At 36.0% G+C, this 24,884-nt stretch overlaps 1 protein-coding gene across 1 annotated transcript in view; it reads right to left on the bottom strand.

Annotated features, from left to right (window-relative positions):
- The window catches only part of HMGCLL1 (3-hydroxy-3-methylglutaryl-CoA lyase like 1), a 145,829-nt gene extending 144,643 nt beyond the window's left edge, over nucleotides 1-1,186 (bottom strand). Inside the window, exon 1 of the mRNA XM_024122045.2 lies at nucleotides 1,037-1,186. Within this exon, the coding sequence (XP_023977813.1) occupies nucleotides 1,037-1,144 (108 nt within the window). The 5' untranslated portion in view covers nucleotides 1,145-1,186. The remainder of the gene's footprint in view (nucleotides 1-1,036) is intronic.
- Between the last annotated feature and the right edge of the window lie 23,698 nt (nucleotides 1,187-24,884).

Below are 24,884 nucleotides of genomic sequence, written 5' to 3'. Positions count from 1 at the left end.
GAGCAAAGTATCTTTTAGAGAATCCACAAATGCTGAACTCCAATCTGTAGAACTAAAATTACAATGCCACATATTGATACATTGAACTGAAAATACACTAACTATAAAACTATAGAAAAATGGATGCCTAATATTAGAATGGTTGATTTAAAAACACAAACTTAAATTATGCTTACCCACTAAAATATTATACTTAATACAAGTTATTATTTTGTACATAGATGAATCAGGAATAAACATTTTTGTATCCACCAAAATTCGAAAAAATAATAGTTAATCCTGAGTCTCCCTCCCTTTTCCCACGTTTTCACATTCACTTAACAATTATCACTGTTATTCCTTTGTGAAACTTTAAATTTTAAGCTCTTTTAAGGGAAAAGTCAATTTCTTTATATAGATTTTCTTTATTTACTTGCCGTTTCCGGTTGAGAGTGCATCAAATCGCAAGTATGTGGATACTACTCACTTGCCTAATAATTGTCTTAAAATGGGCTTTCAGGAATCACATGGGAATACATTTTGGACTGAAATCGCTGTTATTTACCATTTTTCTCCAGCTTGTTCAAGTGTGTTGAAGCATAAATACATTAGGGATAATTAATGATATGACGGATGATTTCATCCCACCATGTTTTCCCAACCTTCTGTGTTGGCTTTGTTCCTTTTTCCGCCTCATATTCTGACAAATTCGTCGTCTTTGTCACACAATAATCAGGAGAGAACTGAAAAGAAGGGCGCTATCCTCGGAGGAGTGCTGTATATTATGACTCATCCCTTCCAAGGGAAACACAGAGAAGGAACAGTTTCCTTTAGGCGACCTGCACATGTCCAAGATAGGGATTTTAGTGGGTCTGAGCTGCAGGGGCGGTTCTGCAATTCACCCCAGAGAGATGATGGGAAACATTTTAAGGGGTGAGGTTTGACATTACAGAACTGTCACAGGAAGGGCCCGGGGTGAGAGACTACACAAGAAGGGGAGAAGAGGCCTGGGGGATGACGGGAGAGGGTGGGGACCCCCTGGGCCGCGAGGTGGTACCTGCGCGGGCTCGAACGCCCCTGCCACTGAATCCCCGATCCAGAGATGCTCCCGGAGAAGTTGTTGGTAGCTGAGGCAGTGCTTCACCGCGGATGGCACGTTCCCCATGGCCGGGTCCGGGGCGGCTGTAGGCGATGGGAGAGAGCGGAGAGGAGAGGGATGCGGGCCGGGCGCGCGCTGCGGTCCCGCGCCGGCCCCCGAGCGCGCTTTCCGCCTCCTGCGCGCGCTGAGCCCGGCCCCGCTCTGTGCACTGCGGCGGCGCCAAGCCGAGAGCGCCCAGAGCAGGGCGCGCGGGAGACACCTGCGCGCACGCCGGCCACCCGGAGCCGAAGCGCGGAGGAGATATTCCCAGCATGGCGCGCCTGCCGCACTGCACCCAGCACGTAGGGCTGATCACATCTGCACACGCCCCACTCACCGGTTTCTCACCTGGTTCAGCATCCACAGGGAAGAAAGGGTTAGGTCTCCATCAAAGGAAGAGGGTCTGCGTTTTCTTGTCTGGCAGTTTGCTCATTCCCAGCCTTTGGCGTCCACTGTAGATGCGTCCGGCCTTGAACTCACCTGAGTTTATCTTCATGACAATAAACTTGACATATACACACCGATTTAAAAGATAACCAACAAGGACCTACTGTATAGCGCAGGGAACTCTGCTCAATATTCTGTAATAACCTAAATGAGAAAAGAACTTGAAAAAGAATAGATGCATGTATTCGTACAACTGAATCACTTTTCTATACACCTGAAACTAACACATTGCTAATAAACTATACTCCAATATAAAATAAAAATTTAAAAATAGACATCAGTCATATTGGCTTAAGGCCCACCCAAACAACCCTTCAAATAAGAAAATCAACCTTGACACAGCACTACCATCCAATCTACATACCCCATACAAATTTCACCAACTGTCTCAACAGTGTCCCATTTGCTCAAAAAATAGCCCTATTTTTTAAAAGCTCGATTTTTAAATATTATGAGACAGGAAATATGCTCAATATTTTGTAATAACCTGTAAGGGAAAAGAATATATATATATATATATAAAACATAGAACACATATATGTTATAACTTAGCCCATACATTTATACTACATATGCCAAGCTTCTGTTTTATTGTTTTCTTTGCTGTTTTTCTCTTTGCTTCTAGTATCAAGGTTTTATATTTTGAAAAAATGATGCAGATCCAAAGTCTTCATATGGAAGAATTTCTTTACGACCTTTCCTTTATTTCCTTGCTAGGGGCCCACCTTAGTTACTTCTGCAATGGTTTCTCTTTATATGAAATTATTATATCAATTATATCAATCTATGGCATATGCTAAAATAAATTTCTTGGAGAGTTAAAAAATATCTGAATCATTTTGCTGTACACCTGAAACACAACATTGTAAATCAACTATACTTCAATTTTTTTTTTACAATATATGAACAAAAAATAAATAAATATTCTGAGGCAGTTTGCAAGGTTAGAACACTTATATACAACAGTCTAACAAAGAAGAAAAGATAGAAGGTGGTAAATTAGGGGAGATGTCACATAACTCGGTAAGTCAGTCAGTTGTCAGTAGATGGGTAGTACAGGTTAAGAACTGAAATGGAGTTCAGTTGTTTAAAGACACACAGGGCACAAAATTATTGAAGCAGCTAAAGTCATTCAAACTGAAACGTGTAAACATATCCTTACATCATTAGAAGAGCACTAGTCTTGAGTGGGGAGGTGTTGGGAAGATGGTCCTGAAACAGACCACCTTCCTGCATCCCCCTGTTTCATAAGCACACCTACATCTACCCACTCTAAAATTCTTCAGCTGAGTTCAGCACCTGCAATTGAACGGACATCAAGAATAGCCTTGTGGGGGCTTCCCTGGTGGCGCAGTGGTTGGGAATACGCCTGCCACTGCAGGGAACACAGGTTCGATCCCTGGTCCAGGAGGATCCCACGTGCAGAGTAGCCACTAAGCCCGTGTGCCACAACTACTGAGCCCACGAGCCATAACTATTGAGCCCGCGAGCCACAACTACTGAGGCCCATGCGCTTGGAGCCCGTGCTCTGCAACAGGAGAAGCCACCGCAGTGAGAGGCTACACACTGAAACGGAGAGTGGCCCCTGCTCGCTGCGTCTGGAGAAAGCCCGCGCGCAGCACCCAACGCAGCCAAAAATAAATACATAAAATAAATAATTAAAAAAAAAAAAAAGAATAGCCTTGTCTTGCCAAGTGGCATGGCCAGGGGTACCAGTCAGCCCCACTGGTTGCTGCAGCAAATATAAGTTAGGAGCTGGCTGATACCTAGTCAACCAGCTCCTAATTACACATAAAAGGATTCAACAGATTACTTTGTACATCATAGTATAAACACACTTAAGGAAATTAACACCCAGAATAAGCAAACCTTCATTCATACTTGTGAGGGTGGTGAGACTCCCACTGGTAATAGAAGTAAAACAGTTAAGGACAGAAAAAGGAAAACAATGGGAGAGGGATCTTTTTGGATCCTTAGTGGAACAGGATTGGAAAGGCAAAGAGGATGAAGTGATCTTATGCCACTCATCGCTTTGATCAAGGAGAGTTAACTTGGAGAACATGATCTGAGCTGCCAAAGTGAGGTCATGCAACTCTTGGAAGCCTTTAAAACTCTCTAACGCACCAAAAATTCCAATTATTATTTATCTGAACATGACTAGTTTAGAGGTATATATTCATAGGCCTAAATCTCTATGATGTTGTTTTCGGTAGAGCTCAACTGTTATTCTTCCAACACAGTTGAAACGAAGCTTAGAGGTTGCATCAATGCCTATTACCACTCTTCTCTCCTTTTTGTAATTCTATAACAGGGAACACGATATTTGAAAGAATTTGAAAGGCTCCAATTTGAACAACAGTAATTTAGCAAGGTAATTTTATCATGGAGTCAGTTGTTTAATTATTTGTCATCAGTCAGACAATTAATATTGAAATCTAAACTTTTGGAGAATATAACCTCTAAGATAAGCCAGATATTGTATGATTCTCTGCTGCTAAGAAAAAGAACACCCAGATACAAACTTTACTGCTTAATAGTTTTCTAAATGGGGAAGTTTAGAAAATTTCTTATCTCAGTTAGGGACTTCCCTGGTGGTCCAATGGTAAAGAATCCGCCTTCCAATGCATGGGGCAAGGGTTTGATCCCTGGTTGGGGAACTAAGATTCCCACATGCCATAGGGCAACTAAGCCCACGCACCACAACTACTGAGCCTGCGCACCTCAACTAGAGAGCCCACGTGCCGCAAAGTACAGAGCCCACGCACTCTGGAATCTGCACGCCACAACTAGAGAGAAGTCCAAGCACTGCAAGTAGAGAGGAGCCCGCGTGATGCAATGAAGAGCCCGTGCACTGCAACGAAAGATCCCGCATGCCACAACTAAGACCTGACACAGCCAAAAAAATAAAATAAAATAAAATAAAGAAAGAAAATTTCATATCTCAATTAGCTCACCATAGTAATACAGGTTTGTTTTTTTTTTTACAGAGAAACCTTATAAACATAAAAATATTAAATACAGTTTTATTTTCATGCATTTCATGTGGAAATTCTATAATATCAAAAATTGAAATTATGATTCCTGTAAATACCAAAACCGTTAGCAATAATAAGGACCAAATAAAGACTATCTTAAGAATGTTTAATCTCATATAAAAGGGAGTGAAAGTAGATGCACTTTTGCTGGCCTGTAGTTTGATGTTAAATCTAATCATAAATGTTTAAAATTTATAAATTCAAAAAGCTTCAACTTATAAATTTGTATAATATTAGTGTACATATTTTCTGTTTTTATGATTAAAATGAAAATTCTCAATAGGTACACGTGTTAGTGCAAATCTAAGAAGCTCTAGGTAAAATAAAAATTTATATATATTTTTCATATTATTTTCCATTATGGTTTATCACAGGAGATTGCGTATAGTTCCCTGTGCTCTACAGTAGAACCTTGTTGTTTATCTATTTTATATATAGTAGTTTGAATCTGCTAATTCCAAACTCCTAATTTATCCCCTCCTCCTTTCCGCTTTGGTAACCATAAATTTGTTTTCTACATCTGTGAGTCTGTTTCTGTTTTGTAAATAAGTTCATTTGTGTCATATTTTAGATTCCTCATGTAAGTGATATCATATGGTGTTTGTCCTTCTCTGTCTGCTTACTTCACTTAGTATGATCATCTCTAGGTCCATACATGTTGCTGCAAATGGCATGTTGCATGCAAAATCATTCAAGTTTACCTGCCTCTCCTGAATTACTCGACTCCCTTCGCTCTTTAACCTCCTATCCCAAATCTCATCTGTGAACCAGGGAAGTTATTTAACATCTTGGACCCACCCATCCACTGTCTCTTTCTGTTCTCCTATTGACTTGTCTCTGTGCCCCTTCTCTTGGAAGGCATCATCGTAGTGCAGTGGTGGAGCTTAAGTGCTGGTTTTAGATTCTCCGTGATGAGAGTCTGGCTCCACCCGTTGGCAAATGAGTGACCTCCGCAAGTTCTTTAGCCACTGTTTCTTACCTGTAAGGGGCAATGATAAAAGTTCCTACCTGACAGAGCTGTTGCAAAGATGAAACGGGCTAGAATATGTAAAGTACTCAACACAGAGTCTCTGGCACATAATAGACACCCAATGAATGTTAGCTATTATTACTACTGTAGCCTGGTTTTCTGTTTTATTTTGCATTCACAAATCTAACCTGTATAGCCTGAGAAATTCTTGAAAAGACGTATCTGATCAATACTTCTAAGATTAAAATCCTTAGAGATTTTGCAGAGAAATTGTTTCTTAAAGTGATACACTTTTTCTTGATGAGACTCTTAGTTATCTTTCCAGTCTTAACTCCTGCCCATTTTCTAAACTCATCCTTCACTCCAGAAATATCAAATTATGTGTAATTTCCCAAGTTTTAGCCTCTTCCATGCTCTTGAATCATTCTAATCTTGTTCTTTATTATAGACACTTTGGGAAATACAGACGATGCATAAAGATAAATCACCCATCATTCTAATGTTAGAAATAGTTTAATATATTTTCTTTTAGAGAAAAAGATAAATGAATATTTCCTATCTTCGCTTTTTATTCTTCCCTTTTCATTTAACATTGATTTAAATTCTTTAAAACTAGATGCTAATAGCTATGCAATATTCATATATATATAATATTTTCAATAATCTTTTAAAGTATAACCTTTTACTTATTTTGAAAGGGAAGGTTGGTGGCTAGACTGTGATCTTGTGAATATTTGTATAAATAATTATCTAATTAATGTTCCAAAAATAGCGTGACTGTGGAAATCTTCCACTACAGTTGTATTTCTGTCAATTTCTATTTATATTTTTTACAAAGTTTTGCTTTAAGTATACAGTATTTCCTTGGTTGGAGATTTGCTTGTGTAAGTTTATCTTTGATGATGGTTTTTTGTTGTTTTGTCTTTTGTTATGTGGGAGGAGTTCTATGGGAATCTTGTATGGATTATTGCAATACCCCTAAAGAATGGTTTCATGTTTGCTTGGCAAGAATTTCTAATGAGTTTGGTTTGACAGTTCTAGGATTTATTTTTTGCTAATATCTTAGCTTGGGGTACCATAGGATATTATGAATCTAAAACTTAAAACCGGGAAATTCCCTAGTGGTCCAGTGGCTAGGACTCCACGCTTTCACTGCCAAGGGCCCAGGTTCCATCCCTGGCCGGGGAAGTAAGATCCCGCAAGCTGCTCGGCAAGGCCAAAAAATAAATAAATAAACTTAAAACCATACACAGTGTAACTTGGCTTCAGTTTTCTTGCAGGAATTTAATTTCTCACACAGACTTAGGTGAACTTTTTCCATCTCCCATACATGGAACCACCTTGGGAGACCCAGTGGTTCATGATCTTGGCTCCCTACCCTCAGACGACAATTGGTTTAGGAGGACCTTCCCATGTGATTAAAGCCCCAACCTCTGGCTAACAGAACCTGTGTCCTCTTGTGAGCTTCTTGGAAGTATTAAGCCCCTGAGTATAACCTTGATATCAGTTTTTGAGGGGAGGGAGAGGTATATCTCACATCAGCTTAGTTCTCCATATTTATCAGAATTGTAACTTGAAAATTTTTCTGTGATTAGTGTTTGCACATACTTTTGAATACATTCTGGAATTCCTATACCCTTTAGGAAAGTAAGGGTAGGAACCAAGAGATGCTGAACTGAATTGAGAACATTCAATTTATCTCAGAGGGCCTGAGGATCTTACAATATAGTTGTGACATCTTGACTAACTCACAAGAGAGAAAACTAGACAAAACCCACATTCTCCCATCCTTCTCCTTATCTCTTTTCCATTTAAAATGACAGAAATAAATTATGGAGTGGTGCATTGTTTATATCCTAAGCAAAGGTTCTCAAAAATGGTGGCAAGTCCTTGGGAAAGAATAGTCCACTTAGAATAGGTTATCATGTGAGTCCCTTTGGTCTCAAAGATCGGTATTTAAGGTTCTCTAAGAGAACCGGATGGATAGAATCAAAAACAAGTGAAAAAAATCAAAATTGTAATACCGATAAATGCAAACCGGCATGTAGCCAAGGTACCTACCAGGCAGGAATCAAAGACGCATATGGTAAGTCTCAAACAATGATGCCATAGAACTTTGGCAAGAATCACGAGAGTAATGTGCTCCAGCCTTAAACAATAAAAAGGAAAGAATGAAAACAACTTGGTTACCGATACTGGATGATACCTAAGTGGAAGCAAAGCTTTCATAATCTCAGTTTTATTGCTGAAAAATTTAGATAACTTCTCACAAGTGTTATGTCTGGCTGATCTAAATTGATGGAAGGATAACAGAGTGTTTAAAAACATTCTTGGCATTTGGTCACTAAAATCAAAATTCCATTAACAATAGCATCATTCTGAAATAACACATTCTTTTGAGAATAAGTAATGAAATCTATTTTATGAAAATAGCACTCCACCCCAGGTGATGGATACCTGGCATTGGATACAGAAATCAGAACAAAGCTGCAAACCACATTTCTCCAGATGTAGGAGTCTATTTATTCTTTGACTGGTTCAAAAGGATCCAAAAGCACTAGCTTTGCCAACTATATTGTAAAGTAAAAGATATAGACGTTGACAGCTCATTAACTATTATTAGTTCATTAGATGGCTGCATTGCACCTAATTTTTTCCAATAGATACAAAAGCATATTTTTATTACACTACCTACAAATTCAGACCCTATTTGAAAAACTGTTCTATCAATCAGTGGTATATTCTGATGAGTTATAGTAGATGTGACCTTAACAGGTAATTTATATTAATTCTTACCCTTGGACAGTATCATTCTTTGAATCTGTATCAATTACTATTGAACGAAAAACAAGTCATTATGAGCACAAACAATTGATTACAAGTACAAAGCATTTGGTATTTTGCTTTGCACATAGTACGTGCTCAATAAATCTTAACTTTCTATCTTTTTCCTCTTTACAAATCAAATCAATCAGTCCACTGTTAAGAAGGGATATATGATGTTGCCGCAATTAGAGGGAACCTGTTAAACCCAAATTTAATGATTTCTATAGAACATTAGTTTAATTCACTGAAGAAATTTTTGGGTTTCTTAAAAATATGATATTAAATAGCTAATGGGAAAATAAATATGAACATATATATAAGATATGCTTTCTTGACTTTAAAGACCTCACATTCTAGTGGCAACATCTGAAAAAACTAATTATAAATATTAGATGTAACAGATATATCTTCATCAGAGAAATGTAAGAAATTAAATTCTACAGTTGTAAAATCTAGATAAGAAAACATTTGCAGCAGAATTTGCATGTTCATCAAATGTTTATTGAACAATTAATTGCACAATAAATATACAGCATTATAATACTGTGTGGAAGGTAATGATGAAGAAGGCAGTCTTTAACACAAAAAATCTTCTAATTTAATAGGGAAATATGATGTCACTCAAATATCTACAACAGAGCATCATGTTGATAAGTGCCAAGTGATAATATAAGTTGAGAACCATGGAAGCAAAGAGAGTAGACTTCAAGTTCAGTTAAGAAAATAAGAGAAGACATCAGGAAGGGGCACATGTGATGGGGTTGGGCAGACAGAGCACATCATGGAGGAGGGAAGGGGAGGAGGGGAGAGATACATTAATATCAATTGATAAGAGGCTGCATTACCACCAAAAACTATCAAGATGTGTAAATAACTTTCAAATAAATATCTTCATAAAATTGCCAGATTTAATTTTTTCTGTGATTATTCCACTATGTATATTGTAAGTAAAACGATCATTTCCTATTTTGCCACAGATGAATATAAACACATAAATCCACCAGAAGTGCTAAAGAGCTAACTTTAAAGTATTTATCTTGCAAGTCAGACTTTAATATATAGCTGTAGATTTTTTTAAATCATCCCTGTTTGTATCTTTCTTGTTCTCCAAGGGCAGGTGTGGAAAGATCATAATTATTAAGTGAACAGACCTTCAAAGCACTTTGCTGGGTATTTTAACTCAGTGCATGAATTATCATCCCCATTTAACAGGTGAAGAAACCGAGGCTCAGAGACCTTGAACAACTACACTAAAGTATAAGAAGAAGTATAAGAAATGGACTCAAATTTGTGCCTGTCAAAGCCTTTGCTCTTTCTCTTTCATCTCATGTTTTTCAAGAATAAATAGTAAAAAGACATTGTTCACACACAATCGTGTTCCTCAGAACGTCTTTCAGACACGAAAACCCTTGCTCTCGGAAGAGGTTAAAATGTTTCTAAGGGAGGTTCTTTAGAGCTAGAACTTGAACTCAGTCTTCTGACTCTGCATTCCAGATTTCTACCGTATAGGGAAGAACCATTCTCTTCCTTGAAACCCAGGGACGTTTTCAGGTTTGACAACATTAAAAGTACCGTCCATGGTAACGATATAAGGTTAAAGAATTCTCTTAATAACTTCAGCAGCCATGCCTGCTCTGTCTTATTAGAGGGTTTAAGCCTCAGCCCGAGGTCTTTTAAGAAAATTTGCAGAGGGCTACTTCAGCTTGCTAACCATGGGTGGTGGTGGGATTTCTCTTTTTATGAGCCATTCAAGCCATGGACTTATTGTGGCTATAAGTTTATCAAAACATACATGTATCTGATGGGAATTATGATTTTCGAGTTCCTGCTCACTTTTTTTTTCTTTCCATTATTTTCCCTCTGTGACCTGGCCCACTTATTAGTCTATTTCCTCACATATCATGTTTGTTTGTTTGCTTTCCCTGAAATAATTAAGTTTTACTCTACCACTTAAGGAAATTTTTCCATCATGAAAAAAGTAGTTGCCTTGACAACAGTTTCCCAGAGTTCTCTTGAGAGTCCAAATCTCTGTTGAATTCACAATTGATTGGATAATGGAGGCCCTTTCTTACTAAAATGCCATCACTCCAACTACATTTTCATTAAAAATTATAAGGGCAGAAAGTCACGAGTGCTTTAATAACTGGCATTATTCAATGCCCTGCATTTTTCTAGCCTCAAATCTCCACTAAATTCACAAATGCAAATGCATCAATATGAAACATATGAGCTTTCAAGGCTATAATCTACAGTTATTGTGTAATGAAATATTTATTTAGCAACTTTCAAAAACTCATATGTGATATTTGGATAACTTTTCACTCGTTCATTTAAAGTTCAAAATTAACTGAAATGTTATAAACCCACACCAGAAGCCTGGGGGTGGGGGGTGACTGAACAGGAGTCCTCCAGGATTTTCCTCTTCCCAACAAGTTTTCCGCCAATGTCGTCTCTTTCACCTTCTTAGTCTGTGTTGTAGGAACTCATTTGCTACCTTATTTACTTTATTATTTCCTCAGAAACTTTTTCCTACCCCATGATTATATATTCATGGAGATTCCTGATGCTTGGTAATTCATAGTTTGCTTAACAGAAGCTTAGAAGATAGAGAGTTAATGTTATGATTAATCGACATTATTTGCAACATTTTGAAAAGGTTCACTGGCCTATAAACTTCACCTTCAACAACAGAATAACTTAAATTGGTGTTTCTCAACCTCAGCCTTATCAATAATTGGGGCCTGATGAGTCTTGGTTGTGGGGTCTGTCCTGTGTCTTGCAGGAATTTTAGCAGAATCCCTGACCTCTACACACTAGATGCCAGTAGTCTCCACCAAGTTGTGAAAACCAAAATTGCCTCCAGACTCTGCCAAATGTTCACCGGGAAGTAAAAGTCACCACTGGTTGAGAACCACGGGTTGAAATGATGAGGATGATTGATAACAAAACCTTATCATGTGCCAGTAACTATTCTAAGTCTTTAACTGCACATTATCTAATTCACAGAAAAGGGTCTGTGATTCCCATGTTACCAATGAGACGGCTTGAGCTCAGAGAAGTTACTAAGTCACTTAGCATCACGTGGCTAGTGAGTAACCCAGCTGGGATTCAAATTCAAGCAGTGTGACTTCAGAGCCTGTATTTTTAATTGTCAGGCTACAGCTGCTTTTTGAAATCACACAAGCAAGAATGAAATCCATCAAATACATAGATCATTTTGGGTTTAAATTCTTTTCCATGATGTCCAACATCTAAATGTTGGAAAATAGACTTCTTGCAAATTCAAAATCTCTCCAGATAAATAAGTTCCCTTATTCGCCTAGTCATGTTCACTGAGCTTGTGAAATTCTATCAAACATGAGACTTCCCAGAGAAGTTAAAGCTCAGGTCAAGGAGTTAGAGTCCTGAGATCAGATCCTGGCAAAACCATGGTCATGAGTATGAGATCCATGAATATCATAGAACTGCTTACATATTTTATTACCTTATAATATCATTCAAATAGTGAGGGTCTGTTTATGTTTATTATAATTAGTTTAGAAGAAAATAATTAAAATTACTTCATAGCATTTATCCTATGTCCCTTAACATTCAAATATCATTTTATCTTATTTATTTATAGTATTTGTACTATGAATAATAGCCAGCAAAAATTAAATTTCTTTTTCCACCCTTCCATATTAACTGTGTGTGGCAGAGGTGCTATTTTCACACAAAAGAAAAGCTATCATACAGCATAATTTATAAAGGTTTAGCCTTTGAAGGTGTTTTCGTAAAATGTGATTTCTCTCTTGTTCTAAAACCTTCTTTTAATTTGTTTCAGGCTGACTATAATTTGTTAAGAGGAATATAGTGTAATAAGCAAAGTTTTACATTTAATCAAGCACAATTAATTTATATAATGTTAAATAAATGGTATATATTATCTCCTTTCAAGCTTCTAGGAAAGTTGGTTGAAATAAAAATAATGACCTATACTTACATTTATTGATTGATTTCTCTGTGCCGTGCACTATCTTAACAGTTCTTCGTGGGCTAACATTTAATCCTCATAACAAGCCCTTTTAGGTAGGTACATTTAATATCCCTATTTTGGAATGAAAAATTGGACCCGCAGAGAGATTAAAGAGCTTGATCAAAATTAAATAGCTAGGAAACGTTTAGATGGTTTATAAACCCAAGTAGTTTGGCACCAAAATTTTGCTGGTATCACTTATGTATACTGACCTTCTAAAGTGGGGGAATTATCACCACATATAATATTGTTCATCATTGTAGTAAGTAAATGAATTAAACTAGAAAATCTATCTTATACTGACACAGTAGGAAATGCGTACTTGGTCTCTCAATCTGTGAAATTCTTGGCAGTGGAGGGTTAGAACTCCATCTTATGAAGAAATGAATGAATAACTGCAAAAATAGTTTTGAATCCAACGATTCTAAATTATTCCTTAGACATTTCACTTAATTTCCTTCTTCCCCTCTCATTAGCTCAAATATCTGGATGCTCCATGCCCTTCACACCATCTGTCAGTGAGACCAAGTTTCTCAGTTTGCTTGGTTCAGTCCTGGGTTATCCTTGTCCTGGTGTCCTTTACTATTTAGAATTTCCTGAATTTCTCATGTTTAACAAAAACTTTCATTTAACAGTAGTATTAAAATAAGCCAGAATGAGTTAAGTCAACCTCTTCTGTGTCCTTGCAGCGCCTGCCATAATCTCGTCTTGCAGTGCCTGAGACATTTGTTCTGAGAATGGAGCTCTCACTTTAACATGTGGTTAAATCTGTAAGATGACCAGCCACAAACCTCTTTCTTTATTTGATCTTTTCCAGTTGCAACAGATAACTACTATCTCCCTTCCAAGGACAGCATGTGGTGTGCCAGCTGATAAAATAAAACGTGTTTTGTGAGAAGCAGCTATGGACAGCTGATGCCCTCTGCTCTCAGATGATGATGGTGAGAGAAGAAATCTGTCCATCTGTCTCTGTTGGTCCCTTGTCCTTGGCAGCTAGTTAGTTGCCCCATAACCCCTTCTTTGTCTTGTGAGATGCCTGAAGCTGTCAGGATACTAATCATCTTGGTCAACGGGAAACAATGAAAATTATAGGCTAAGCACACATGAATTGTGTAAGGGAATGGAGGCTGGGCAGCTCTGCTACGGGGTATAATGAGTAGCGAACACTCTATATATTGTGGGAGTTTTAAAAAATGCATTGTACAATGCAAACCTATAGTTGTTTACATTTATAGTTGTTTCATTTATACTAATATTTTTTATTTTGAAACAAAGACTTTAGATAGCAATTGCATGAGAAAATAGAAATGTGTATTTAAAGTAGTAAGTGCTGAATTTCCATTTCTCAAGCAAGTTGACAATGCACTTGTAATTTGGACCAAGTGTGTTTCACTATTTACCATCTTACCATGAGAATTGTACTGACCACATGAAAATCAGAAGACATAAATTGACAATACAAGCATCAACATTTTAAAAAGACAATGCCCAAAGACAACATCTAAACACATGCAAGTGTAGAAGTGGAATATATCAATCTATAAAGCATACTTTCTCATTTATAAATTACTATTCAAAATTTGTCCTGCCCTTTTACATTCTTAGACTTTTTGGTGTGTGTGTGTGTGTGTGTGTGTTTGTGCACGTGGATGGTAAAGAAAGGACTGTTAATATGTTCACTCCATGAGGAAGAGAACTTGTAAGAGATGCCTTACATTATTACTTTGTCTTCAGAGATTTCAAATAGAAAATCAGCCCAACTAATTACAACCAAAGTTTGATTTTGTTTCCCATCTGACTCATGGAATCAAAGCTGTCAAAATTTATTCTACCAAGGTAAAAGATCTGACTTTACTGTGAATGCTATTGTACGTTCAGTTAAAAGTTCAACGTTGAAGATACATTTTTTTCTTGCCGTGATAATAAGAATAAAAATTTTGGTGGAGCACAACAGTATAGTAAAAGCCATGTTCTTTCTAAAGAACCTATGGAGAAAAAATGTACTTGGAATTGGCTGAGAAGCACAAATAATTCATGAATGTGGTCAAACTGGGGAAATATTCTACTAATCACAATTGAAGATATAGATGTCAAAATTTATACATATTAGGAAATATACCATTGGACCACAATTTTTTTCAATGAAGTGATGTTAAACATGAAACAGAACACTGCAGCTTAACAATGTAACATTTTTTCTTCACTGATAATCTTTGATCTGATTTTTGAAAATTAGACCCTTTGTGTACAAGTCTGTAAACCAGTCTCAATCTCTAATATGTATAGAATATTTTTGTAAAAGATTCCTCTGAGTTGTGTTAGCATTTTGTTCAAAAAGAGTTGGAAATCTTTAATACATATGTTCAATTAATGGAGTGGCCAAGACTTCAAATTTTGAAAATTTTAGTAAACTACAACTATAGAAAATAAAGCTCACAAAGAGAATCCTTTAATATTTATCTTTACTACTTTAAGCTAAATGGTGAAATTTAAATCATGTATAAAATTTAAATCCAAAATTGAATAACTGAGTTTTGTGATATCTTGAATTTGGAGAAGAATCTTCTGATAAAATTCTTATGTTTTCTTGCATAAATTGATACTCTCTGTGGGAATTAAATTAAATGAGAAGGTTTATACTTTCCCAACATGTAATTTGGAAAATCTTCAACTAAATAGATATTGAATAGGATATTGATATTTATTTTGAAAGATACTGAATTTGAATAGAATAACAAACATTCATAGAGACAACTTGTTTGATGAGTTTTATCTTGCAAAAATTTTTGTCAGAACGGAAGTATTCTAAATGCAATTAAAAAGACATTACTTTATAATTAGTTGGGTTAAAATGTTTTAAAATTTGAATAAAACATACAAATTAGGAATACCTTCTATTTGGAAGATCTTATTCTGTGCTTGCCAGGCAGAAACTATAAAAATATTTTCTCTATTAAAAAAATATTATGACCCATTGAGAAGAGTCCACTAAAGGGATAAAATTTCTATTTTATTAAACAAAATATATAACTTTGGAAAAGAATATAGAAATGTCATGGAAAATTTTGATGTTAAGTCTGTATTGAAAAGGCAAACACATACACACATTTTGGAAAATATCAGTGATATGCTATTAGAGGAAGATGTGATTAACAAATGGATTAAGTTCATGAATAAATGTAGTGCTTAGATTTTTTTAAATGGTCAGGAGATTACTACAATGAAATCTGTTTAAAATACATGGGAGTATATTTTTATTTTTTTAAGAAAATTGAAAAGAATTTTTTGAAAAGCTATTTTATTGGTTACCAATAATATATTGGTCAATAAACAAATATAATTTTAATTACTTTTATGCACTTTTCAAATTCAAAAGGGTCTCAATTTGGACAATAAAATCATATGTTCTTTCTATATGATTAAAACCACAGCACAGGTGGGAACTTGCAGTACGATTGTATCAGTTTTCTGTCACTGTAACAAATTACCAGAAACTAAGCAGTTTAAAGCAACACACGTTTATCACCTCGAAGCTTGGTACGTCAGGAGTCTGGGCACAGCTTGACTGCGTCTTCTCCTCAGGGTCTCACAAGGCTGTAATCACAGTAAGTGGGCTGAATTCTCAACTGGGGGCTTGTCGGAGAAGAATCCACTTCCAAGTTTATTTGGGTTGTTGGTAGAACCCATTTCTCTGTGGCCATATGATTACAAGTCCTGACGTTTGCTGGCTGGAGGTTGGAGGCTGCGCTCAGGTCCCAGAGACCACCCATAGTTCCTCACCCAGTGGGCTTCTCCAACAAGGCTGCGGGCTTATTGAACCCACAGGGGCATCTCCTCCAGTCTGCCAAGACAGCCCCTCAGACGGTGTAACACAACCGCAGCAATGATGTTCCATCACCTCTCTCTGTCAGTTAGAAGCCAGCCTCAGATTCTGCCCACACTCTCAGAGAGGGGATTACACAAAGGTATGATCCCAGGAAGTGGCATAATTGGGTGTCATCTTGGGGTTTGTTCATAACAAAGATGCTATTAGATATTTCAAAATTAAAAAATGAATGTTCTGGTGTGTGATTGCATATTACTTATAACATTGTGATGGTTTTAAAATATGTCCACAAGTTCTTTGACACTCCAACCCTGAGAGGTGGTGTCTACGCCCCACTCCTTGACTCAGGACTAACTTGTGTTGACTCTTTTCTAACCCATAGAACCCTGAGAAAGTGATGTGCTGTCACTTCTTAGACTAGGTCAGAAAAGGTTACACAGTTTTCTCCTGATTCTCTTCAATCACGTGCTCTTTGGAGGACACACCCTTTCAGAACCCAGCCCTCATGCTCTAAGGACTCCGCATCACATGGAGAGGTCATGGGTAGGTGCTCCAGTCAACAGATCCACCCCAGATGCCAGAATGTGAGGGAAGAAACCATTTGGAAGTAAATATCCAGGCCACAGCTGTTCAAGGCCACAGCCATTTCTAAGTGTTCCCAGCTGAGGCTCCCAACATTGTGGAGCAAAGAATATTTGTCCTCTCTGTGCCCTTCCCTAATTCCTGATTCACAGAATCCATAAACACAATAAAGTGGCTGTTGCTTACAGCTCTGGGTTCAAGGTGGTTTGTAGCACAGCAATAGTAACTGTAATAGAGTATATATTAATGACTGATGTACAAGTTTTGTTTAAACCATGAGGTCTGGAAATTCTAATATAACTCAAAATGTCTGGCAAAACTATTAATAAAAAAATAGTGAAAGTTTGGGAATCTCATAGATTTGCATTTTAAAATCCTTCCAAGTACATTTTCCCATATAAATTTAAATTACATACTTACTTTTTATTTGATTTTATTTGATTTTCATTGTTAATGACATTTATTGTTTTCTTTCTAATTTTACAGTAATACATGTTCATTGCAGACAATTAGAAATACATAAAAGCATAAAGTAAAAAGTCACAATCACCCATAATCCCCAACCCCTAGAGATAACCATGATTAGCATTTTGATGCATTTCCTCCCAGTGTCTACATATTTTTTTTTAAATCGAGGTAAAACTGACCTACATCACTGTTAGTTCCAGGTTACAACATAGTGATTCAATACCTCTACATATTACAAAATGATCACCATGATATGTCTATTACCATCTGTCACCATACAGATATATTACAACATAATTGACTATATTCCCCACGCTGTACATTTCATCCCTGTGACTTTTTTTTGTTTTGTAGCTGGAAGTTTGTACATCCTAATCTCCCTCACACGTTTCACTTATCCCCAAACTCACCTTCTGTTAACCACCTATTTGTTCTCTGTATCTACATACATACATACTTAATACATTACATACATACTTAAAATTTTTTTCTTTCAAATATGTTATCAACAATTAGTTAATGAAGCTTACATTACTAGAAGCTCAATTTTGCTTTAAACTATTGTCTGCCAAGTTAAGCATTTTACATTTAAAACAGCTGTGACAACTGTATTTAGTAAGTAGATATTGAAAATCAATGACAAATACTAAAATCCACATAGCCCATAACGAAAGCCATTTGTTAACTTATCAACATGGAAAAATATTTAAATACTACCAACAAAATGAAAAATATATTAAAATAACATGTGATGTATAAAAAGTACAATGTTATGTGTGAAACACAATGATTCTTGATCAGCGACACAATGTGGGTATCATTTGCCTTTCCACCTTTCACTTGGGTTTTATTTCAAGGTCAAGTTGCAACATTTTGATGTTATGAATAATGCAAGATATTCCTTGGAACCTAATATAAGGAAGTAAAAATATTGTGATTTTTGGCTTTCATTACAAACCCCATGTCAACAAACTTAATAATAATTTAATAAAGAAATTCTGAAAAAAAATCTTGGAAACATATGTACTTTTATTTTATAAAGCTCAAAATATGATGCCTCTATGAGACTTCCCCTTTCATCACAAGAGTACTAAAAGCATATTAAAATAAAAGGTTAAATATGATTTACAGCAGCTTTCTATCTGTAAAGACATAGCTTCTTCCATAACAAAACAGTTCTTATGTAAGAATTAATCCCAGATTTTCAAAGCTGTGTTTGAAAAGAAAACAGAAGTTGTTAAGAGGGAACTGAAATACAAGATATATTAAAAACTCATAAAAGGAAGAGTTTGTAAGAGCTCAGGGCTCATAGCCCAGAAAATTACATGTCTGGATTCTGTGGAAATCCAAAGAAACAAATCCCTCCACTTATTCCATTATCTTTGAGGAATGGTGGAATGGAACACCAACGACAATGGCAAAATGAAGCAATTATGTTCAAAACCAAGAGCTTAAAATATTAATTCCAGGTAAGATACTAACTGAAATTATAAATGGGACAATTTGTAAGTACAGAAAATGGAAATGGAAATCATGCCAGCACACTTTCACAAAAATAAGGCATTTTAAACTAAACACATTTTCTCTTTTTTTGCAGATTTACTAGCCCAGTAAGACAATGAAATGGAGTTGAATATCTGAATATTTCACCTTAATAAGACAAAGCACACAAAGGAACATGATAACTAAAAACATATGTTTGGGAAAATCTGTCATAAGAGGATGAGATGGGTTGTGTGTGACTTCAAAGATTAGAATCTGGATCAGTGGCTGAAAATCAAGGTTCAATGTAATGAAGAGTAGGTTTCCCACAATAAGAGGATGGTCAGCTAACCTGCCGGTATCCAGGGCATATAAGGCTTATAAGGCCTTCTCACTAGATGTGTTCAAAGAAAGATGAAATACAACCCCAAAACTAAACCAAAGCAAAGCAAAACAAACAAACAAAAAACCAACTTTGCTGTAGAAGGACCTATCAGTTATCCACGTCATTAGGGTTGCCTTGTGTCCTGTATGTACAGAACATGTCCTGTATTTAATCATTTTGTTCTGTGTCCTGTACTAAATTTGGTTGGATACCTTAAATGCCCTTTATTCAGATTTTGTCCAAAAATTACAAAACTATGACAGACCTATTTTTCTGCCACAGTATTGGTGCTTAAATCACTTAAATTGAGAACATTAGCTGAAAGCCATACCTCACAAATAAAGATCTGTACAATCTCTTATAGTTTTTCCTGCAGTTTTAGCTGAGGGGACTCAGAATTAATTAACTGTACTTATTTTTCATGTTCAAAGAGGGGGGAAAAAAGAACTTTGCTATGGGCAGAGTTCTAAGTCATGTCAAGTAACCACCACTAAAGAGAGAGAACTTGCAATCAGTACACAATCTCTGATATCTTCCAGTCAACAACAGCCACACTTCTGAAAGGTAGCAAATGAATGAGAAATATGTACTACTATCAGAAATATGTTCTTATTCCCAAATTGCAAGCAAATTTTCAAGGGCCTAGACAAAATCTGCAATAATTTTTTTAAAAAGTACTGATTCCATTTACTATTACAGGGATTATCAAAGATGTAAATGTCTCACTTTATTCCTGCATAGACCAAGGCTGCAAGTAATCACAATGCAAAAAATTCTCCCTTTGCCCATGAAAGATTTCTCTTGTGAAAAATCTTACTTATAAGATTTGAGAAGCAGTAGAAAAATTTCCAGAGACTCTGTTATTAAGTTAGCAGTTAATAAGAAAAAAAAAGTACTGTTTTTGGGGGAGGTGATACAAATAAAAATTTGTGAATGTTCGCTTGATGATATAGACAGTGTTTATTTGAAGTTGAAGCAAAGCATGAAAGGAAGGTGTTGGCTGTCTTGCCCCTTTTCTAGTAATGCTCCCCAAGCATCATTGAATGTCCTTTCTATTGACATTGAAGTAATTGTCATAAAATTATTGTCTTACTTCAGTATTTGTCCTGTTCAAGATACAGGATTAAATAATTTTTGTGATTATGCTAGCATTCAGCATTCTTTAATTTTCTTATACTCAAAACCCTAGGGGTCTCTTTATCATAGGGAGTTGAGAGAATCCTCAATTTACAAGAAACTCTGAAATGTGTTTTAATTCTGAAGAAAAGGCCCCCAAAATTCTTACTGACATTTTTAATAATCCATTAAGTGAAACCTAGAATATCTCTTTAATGATAGGATTTTGCAAATTGAAAGAAGAGCAAACTGTGTTATTGAAGTACCCCTTTGTTTATAGGAATGTGTTGACTGTGTTAAAGAAAGAATTAATGAAAAATGTATCCTAAGTGTCAAGGCTATTCTCCAAAAAAAAAAAATCAGTATCACTTAACAGGAAAATATTCTCCAAAAAAATTAGTATCACTTAACAGAAAAATAAATTCTGAGTTGAAGGATATAATTGTTAAGGTAGTTGTCATGGCTATTTTTTGAAATGGATTTCATACCTTAAAGAGTTCAATTCTTGTACAAGGATATTAATAAATACTCTTCCAACATGAGAACATGAAATCATCATGTGTTGCATTGAAGAAGGGAATAAAAATTGATAACAATGTCCTTTATTGTTAATGGACAACATTTTTAAAAGTAGTTGATCAAAATATTCAGTGTCATCCTGAAGAATGGTAAAGCAAATTATGTCATTAAAAATAGTATTATGTGCTTCAAGGAATCACATTTGAAAATCAATTATCAGAATTGTTAACTTTACACAGTAAGTACTCAGTATATCAACTCATTATGCTAATGTTGACTGTGTTTTCTCTTAATGAATGCTCAATGGACCAGGGAATAAACATTGGGTATGATGATTATAGAAGCTATGTTACAATGGAAATAAAACATAGACTGCAACTGCAAGGTACTTGATAGGCCAATTATGCAAAACAAGGAACTGTTCCATAGAGCCAAACCATCAGGGAAAAATTGTTAAAGAAAGAAGTATATAATTTAGATACTTAAAATTTATTGAAGATAAATAATTTCTAGTATAGATATGCCCACACAAATTTTGTTTTATCTCAATGAAATATACATAGCTAATTAGAAATAATTCAAATTTAACTGGGCATCTATTATAGTATCTTTATTAGCTAAATCTGGCGACCAAATGACCACAGATAACAAAATATCAGTACCATACATTTGTGAATGTGAATTTTGCTGTGAATTGTGAGTCTGCAGGTCAGTTGGAGGGCTCTGCTGATCTAGACCAGCCTTGGTTAATTTTAGGTGGGCTTTCTCCAGCATCTGTATTCACTTGATGGAAAAGTTAAGGGCTGGCTGTTGGAGGATGGCCTCACTCATTTGTCTGGCTGTTTGCTAACTGTTGACTGGGACTATTGGGGTGGCTGGGACACAAGACTCTTGTCATTCTGTAGGATAGGCCTGCCTTGTTCTCACAGCAGTTGGGAAAGTTTCCAAGAGAAACAATGGATGCATACAAGGCCCCTAACTGACACACTATCAATTCCGCTGCATTCTATTGGCCAAACCAAGTCCCAAGTTTAATCCAAATTCAGAGGGCAAGGATATAGACTTTATTCCTTGAAGCTACTGATTCACCCTACAAAAGCCTTGACTATAGGAATGAATGGAGAATTGTGGCCATTTTTGCAATATTTACCACTCAGGATTCAAGTAGTTTGGCTCTAAAAACTATTTTTTCTCTTGGTAGGTGAGTACACTTTCTAAATGTAAAATGTTCTTGATTAAAAGATGAATTGAATGTAAATTAATGCTTACGAAGACTGACTTGGCTATTAAACACTGACTTTGACCAAATTTCGTAATTAGTATGTTTTATAATGTTAATTTCTCAAATTAAATAAAGGCTATGCAATATAAATATTTAAATCATAATGAATATGATTTAAGCTTTATGATATAAATATATAAACCATAAGTAATATGATTTAAACTTAATAAGTTTTCCTACTTTTTAGCAATTATTTTCTTTTTAAAATTTTTTAATTTAATTTAATTTTTTTTTTATACATCAGGTTCTTAGTAGTCATCAGTTTTGTACACATCAGTGTATACATGTCAATCCCAATCGCCCAATTCATCACACCACCATCCCCACCACCCCGCTGCTTTCCCCCCTTGGTGTCCATACGTTTGTTCTCTACATCTGTGTCTCAATTTCCACCCTGTAACCCAGTTCATCTGTACCATTTTTGTAGGTTCCATATATATGCATTAATATACCATATTTGTTTTTCTCTTTCTGACTTACATCACTCTGTATGACAGTCTCTAGATCCATCCACGTCTCAACAAAAGACCCAATTTCGTTCTTTTTATGGCTGAGTAATATTCTACTGTATATATGTACCACACCTTTTTTATCCATTTGTCTGTCGATGGGCATTTAGGTCGCTTCCATGACCTGGCTATTGTAAATAGTGCTGCAATGAACATTGGGGTGCATGTGTCTTTTTGAACTATGGATTACTCTGGGTATATGCCCAGTAGTGGGATTGCTGGATCACTTGGTAATTCTATTTTTAGTTTTGTAAGGAACCTCCATACTGTTCTCCATAGTGGCTGTATCAATTTACATTCCCACCAACAGTGCAAGAGGGTTCCCTTTTCTCCACACCCTCTCCAGCATTTGTTGTTTGTAGATCTTCTGATGATGCCCATTCTAACTGGTGTGAGGTGATACCTCATTGGGGTTTTGATTTGCATTTCTCTGCCCATTCTAACTGCTGTGAGGTGATACCTCATTGTAGTTTTTATTTGCATTTCTCTAATAATTAGTGATGTTGAGCAGCATTTCATGTACTTCTTGGTCATCTGTATGTCTTCTTTGGAGAAATGTCTATTTAGGTCTTCTGCCCATTTTTGGATTGGGTTGTTTGTTTTTTTAATATTGGGTTGCATGAGCTGTTTATATATGTGGAGATTAATCCTTTGTCCATTGATTCGTTTGCAAATATTTTCTCCTATTCTGAGGGTTGTCTTTTCGTCTTATTTATGGTTTCCTTTGTTGTGCAAAACCTTTGAAGTTTCATTAGGTCCCATTTGTTTATTTTTGTTTTTATTTCCATTACTCTAGGAGGTGGATCAAAAAAGATCTTGCTGTGATTTATGTCAAAGAGTGTTCTTCCTATGCTCTCCTCTAAGAGTTTTATAGTGTCCGATCTTACATTTAGGTCTCAAATCCATTTTGAGTTTATTTTTGTGTGTGGTGTTATGGAGTGTTCTAATTTCATTCGTTTACATGTAGCTGTCCAGTTTTCCCAGCACCACTTATTGAAGAGACTGTCTTTTCCCCATTGTATATCCTTGTCCTCTTTGTCATAGATTAGTTGACCATAGGTCCGTGAGTTTACCTCTGGACTTTCTATCTTGTTCCATGGATCTATGTTTCTGTTTTTGTGCCAGTACCATACTGTCTTGATTACTATAGCTTTGCAGTATTGTCTGAAGTCAAGGAGTCTGATTCTTCCAGCTCCTTTTTTTTCCCTAAAGACTACTTTGGCTATTCGGGGTCTTTTGTGTTTCCATACAGATTTTAAGATTTTTGTTCTAGTTCTGTAAAAAATGCCATTGGTAATTTCATAGGGATTGCATTGAAACCATAGATTGCTTTGGGTAGTATAGTCATTTTCACAATATTGATTCTTCCAATCCAAGAACATGGTATAACTCTCCATCTGTTAGTATCATCTTTAATTTCTTTCATCAGTGTCTTATAGTTTTCTGCATACAGGTCTTTTGTCTCCCTAGGTAGATTTATTCCTAGGTATTTTATTCAGTTTGTTGCAGTGGTAAATGGGAGTGGTTCCTTAATTTCTCTTTCAGATTTTTCATCATTAGTGTATAGGAGTGCAAGAGATTTCTGTGCATTAATTTTGAATCCTGCAACTTTACCAAATTCATTGATTAGCTCTAGTAGTTTTCTGGTGGCATCTTTAGGGTTCTCTATGTATAGTACCATGTCATCTGAAAACAGTGACAGCTTTACTTCTTCTTTTCCAACTTATATTCTTTTTATTTCTTTTTCTTCTCTGATTGTCGTGGCTAGGACTTCCAAAGCTATGTTGAATAATAGTGGTGAGAGTTAACATCCTTGTCTTGTTCCTGATCTTAGAGGAAATGCTTTCAGTTTTTCACCATTGAGAATGATGTTTGCTGTGGGTTTGTCATATACGGCCTTTATTATGTTGAGGTAGGTTCCCTCTATGCCCAATTTCTGGAGAGTTTTTATCATAAATGGTTTTGAATTTTGTCAAAAGCTTTTTCTGCATCTATTGAGATGATCATATGGTTTTTATTCTTCAATTTGTTAATACGGTGTATCACATTGACTGATTTGCATATAGTGAAGAATCCTTGCATCCCTGGGATAAATCCCACTTGATCATGGTGTATGATCCTTTTTATGTGTTGTTGGATTCTGTTTGCTAGTATTAATTGAGGATTTTTGCCTCTATATTCATCAGTGATATTGGCCTGTAATTTTTTTCTTTTGTAGTATCTTTGTCTGGTTTTGGTATCAGGGTGAAGGTGCCCTCATAGAATGAGTTGGGAGTGTTCCTTCCTCTGCAATTTTTTGGAAGAG

This window comes from Physeter macrocephalus, chromosome 18 (genome assembly GCF_002837175.3).
Source record: "Physeter macrocephalus isolate SW-GA chromosome 18, ASM283717v5, whole genome shotgun sequence".
In the NCBI taxonomy this organism is placed as follows: Eukaryota; Metazoa; Chordata; class Mammalia; order Artiodactyla; family Physeteridae; genus Physeter; species Physeter macrocephalus.
Note: the sequence above shows the minus strand (reverse complement) of the source record. Positions and strands in the feature narration are given on the sequence as shown.